A 4,116-nucleotide genomic window follows, 5' to 3' on the forward strand; every position below is an offset into this window, starting at 1 on the left:
CTATCCCACGTTGTACATCTTGCAATCATTTTGAGTGAACAAGAGCCCACGATAATTACAGGAGACACTCCTACAAGAACTCATCAGATTGCTTCCCAGCCTCAGCAACCTCTCTCTCACACCCCTACACAAAACTCGAGTTATAAAAAGCAGCAAAGGAACAATAAAAAGACAAGGAGGTTTTAATTGTTATCAACAATTTCTTTTGTGAATGAAACCTATCATGCTCTAAGCTATAGCTTTAACTGATTACACAATGATCCATCACAACAGGAAATTGTTTCATAGAAGCTGCAATTCCTCCTCCTTAACTAAAATAACAAAAGATATGTGATTGAATTATATGTGATTTAGAATTGTGACATGACATCATTAGAGAAAATAATGTGACTTAAATTTATTGTATAAAGAGTTAGTATCAATTTTTGTATATATATATATATATATATATATATATATATATATATATATATATATATATATATATATATATCAATTTTTGAAAATAGTCACATGAATTTGCAAAGCAACAAGATCTTAAGAAACAAAGTAACAAACAGATGGAGTGTGTGACCTGAAGGAATCGGAGGGGTAAGTCTCCCCAGGTCTTGGGTTCCGGAAGGCTTTCAACTTCCCTGAAATTGGTGAGGAAAGCCACCCTTCCATCTCTGGTGGAGCCCAACCATGTGCCACCGCCGAGCTCAAAATCCAAAAATTTTCACTCAAAATCAGAACCTATCTTGATCAAAAGCAGAGCATGGCAGAAATGATTAAAAACTCCATTTCCATCAAGTCCATAATAAATTGGAACTTGGAGGCTTTATGGTAACCAATATATCTACAAAATAAATTAAAAAAAAGCAACCCAGCTACTAGAAAACATATAATTCAAAATTTAGACAATATATGAATGATGAACAAAATGGCAAAGTCATTGTTTTATTGTTTTCACAGATCACAGATATTTAAAACCAATCATGACACTTGATATATATCAATCTCACCTTAGAACGAGTAAACAATAAAGAGATGCTAAAAGTGTGTGCCATTGCCTCAAAATTTGCAGGGCCATTTTCTACAGAGGTTGCCTGAACCCAGATGGAAGAAAGCAACAGACTCACTTGGTGACTGCTCAATCTAAGAGAACCTAAATCCTAAAACAAATAACCCCATGGTTAGGAACAACCAAGGGTCTCCATTGTTGGACAAGAAAAAATAAATGACCAAACCAACTGATAGATGTATGTTATAAAATTGAATCCAAGAAGAATCAATAAAATTTAAATATGATCGACACAAACTCCATCATATCATATGCTCCCACCATGGCACTATTAAGATAATACAATTAATACCGATAAGTTGAAAATGTCATACCTCTTTTCCATCAGTTAGTGCACGAGTAAAGCTATAACCACGATATGGATGAACAGCATTTTTATCCCCAGTAATTCCTACAACCATGTTTCCTTTTAGCAGTTTCCCATTTAAGTGTTCTGCTTCAGAGAAACTATCATGCTGAATGTGAAAGCTATTACTCTGTACCTTCATAGCCATCTTTGTTTTCTAGTCCAACTAAGGAGAAAACATTGATGTCATAAGCACCATAGAGAAGACACTATGTGCTCCAATTTGTGTTTCACGTCTGGATGAGCCATGGCCACAAGTAATTGATGGAACAAGGCATCAGGGAAAGCCTGGAATAAGTCCAGAAAACACCCTATGTCTTTAGATAAACGAATAAAGCTGAATAGGTAGAAATGTTATTTTCAGTCTATGTAGGAATGCTTGCCTTCTTCTGATATGACACATTAAGGACAGAACTGATTAATTTTGCAGTTTGATAGACATCAGAAATTATTGTTCTGGCTAGGAGGGTAGAAGTAGAAATATTCTCTAAAACCACAGCCATCAAATCAAGAATGGGTCCTACATCCCCAACCTGTTCTACAAAGCACACTACTTCAGGAATTATATTAAATCAAACTATTGGCAGTTCAGTATTTTAACAATCAGGTTCTAAGTATGAGATCTGAAACGGAAATAGAGTCACTATCACCTTCATAATTTGAAGAAAGTCACTAAGAAATAATTCCTGTGTTGCCTTGGACTGGTGACTGCAGGCCAAGATTTCCATCATATGCTTGATAGCCACATCATATATCCCAAGTGAAGCATACCTCCTATAACAATGAAAAGTAAGAAAGTTTAAAGAATCTAGATGCATATGTTCTACATTATTAAACAACCAGAATATGCTATTACTGAAGCAAGTCAAACTTACTGTCCTATATGAAAATGAACATGATCATTGATGTAGCTCCAAGTAGAAGGATCATTATCACACTGCAGCAAGAAGCAGCAGCAAAAGAAAAAAGATAATGCAGTGAAAGGAAACACCAAAAATTGAAAAACCATGAGAAAAAAAGTTTCAACAACAAATTTTAAATCAAACTAATTACTAAAATCAGAAAAAACAAATCTAACTAAACATAATCTAATCAAAACCTAAAAATTCACTAATCAGAAAACAAATTTAACTAAACTAATTACTAAAATCAAACTAACTAAACAAAATTAATTGAACTTAACAGAAATTAAAAGAATTTTGAAACTAAAACCTGGAAGCATTGACTGGAGGAGATGATGGCTGCGACGCTGAGAAGATATGCGAGCCAAAACTGAGTGGGGATAAAAGGAGAGAGAGAGGTGCGGCGGTGGTGGGGACAGACGCTGCTACAGGTGGCACCGGTGTGCTGGAGCTCACTTGAGACGAAGAGAACAGGAGCTTGAGCTTGATTTGTTCTGCGAACGAGAAAGAACGAGAGAGACAGGGGCTGTGTTCTACTGGTTCAGTGTTTAAAAGAGAGGAGAAGAAGGAGAAGGTAGCTGCGGTGGTTAGGGTGGCAGCGGTGGCGCTGTGAGTGAGGAAAGAAGAAGAAGCAGCTCGTGCGACAGAGAAGCTCGTTGAAGGAGAAAGGAACAACTGGTTTGTTCTATGATTTTGTGTGTGTGAAAGGGGTTCGATAGAGTGAGGGTGAATTTAGCTTTAAATTAAAATTTTTCGACGGAAAATTTTAAATTACAGACGGATTTTTCCATCTGTAATAATTTAATAAAATGCAGCGTTTTTGCCTATTTAATTACAGACGAATTTTCCGTCTGTAACCATTTCTCACAGAAAAAAATTAATTTTTTTGACGGAATTATCGACGGATTCTCTTTTTCGTCCGTAATTTATGCTAATTCATTTTTTTTTCGACAAAAAATCCCTCTGAAATTCCGTCTGTATTTCCGTGAGATAAAATCCGTCAGAAATATTCGTCTGTAATAACTAATTTTCTAATAGTGGTTTTGGATTCCTTAGGGCTTGCTTGTGAGGAGTGTGTGTATCGAAGGAGGGGTGTTGGGGGGGGGAGGGGTAACCGGGTGAGGGACTCGCGTGCAGGGGGCGGGGGATTTTGTTTTTTTGTTTTTTTTTAAAAAAAAAACAACGAAAATGGCGTCATTTCACAAGAACTAGTCAGTTCTCGGTGCCAGCCGGTTTAGTAGTTTCTCAATAGTTTGAAAGACAATTTTAGAAGGAGGATCGGACCATTTTTTATATTGGTTTCAGTTGAATCGATTCAATTGGCCGGTCCGGTTTTCAGAACATTGAAAGGTAGACATTTTAGCTTTAAAGTTGCATGATTTACAAAAGATTTAATTATTCTGTTGGTCCCTATAATTTCACTAAATTTTTAATTAGTTCCTATACTTTTTTTTTGTTTTCAATTAGATTCCTACATTGCTTTAATTTTGTAGTTAAGTTTTTCCTAGTGTAAAAAATATTAGAGTTAACTGAATATTTTTTCGCAAATTGAAGGTATTTATAATTAAAAACTTAATTAAATCTCTGACCATATTTATTATGGTAAAAATATATGTTAATTTTAACATTTTTAACATGAAAATGATGTAATTACAAAATTAAAAGTAGTGTAAGTCCAACTGAAAAAAAAAAAATATAAAGACCTAATTAAAAATTTGATAAAACTATAAAATCCAACAAAATAATTAAATCTTTATAAAATTATTATCATTCCATAACCATGTAGGACCATAAAAAAACGGGAC

At 34.7% G+C, this 4,116-nt stretch overlaps 1 protein-coding gene across 1 annotated transcript; it reads right to left on the reverse strand.

Annotated features, from left to right (window-relative positions):
• Positions 1-1,557, reverse strand: LOC107639058 (uncharacterized). The gene is made up of 4 exons (XM_021122372.2): positions 1,378-1,557; positions 1,005-1,154; positions 575-735; positions 1-124 (listed from the first exon to the last, which is right to left on the reverse strand). The coding sequence occupies exons 1-4, from the start codon at positions 1,555-1,557 to the stop codon at positions 1-3; spliced, it is 615 nt and encodes a 204-aa protein (XP_020978031.2).
• Positions 1,558-4,116: the final 2,559 nt, after the last annotated feature.

This window comes from Arachis ipaensis, chromosome B4 (assembly GCF_059453495.1).
Source record: "Arachis ipaensis isolate K30076 ecotype BB chromosome B4, ASM5945349v1, whole genome shotgun sequence".
Lineage (NCBI taxonomy): Eukaryota > Viridiplantae > Streptophyta > Magnoliopsida > Fabales > Fabaceae > Arachis > Arachis ipaensis.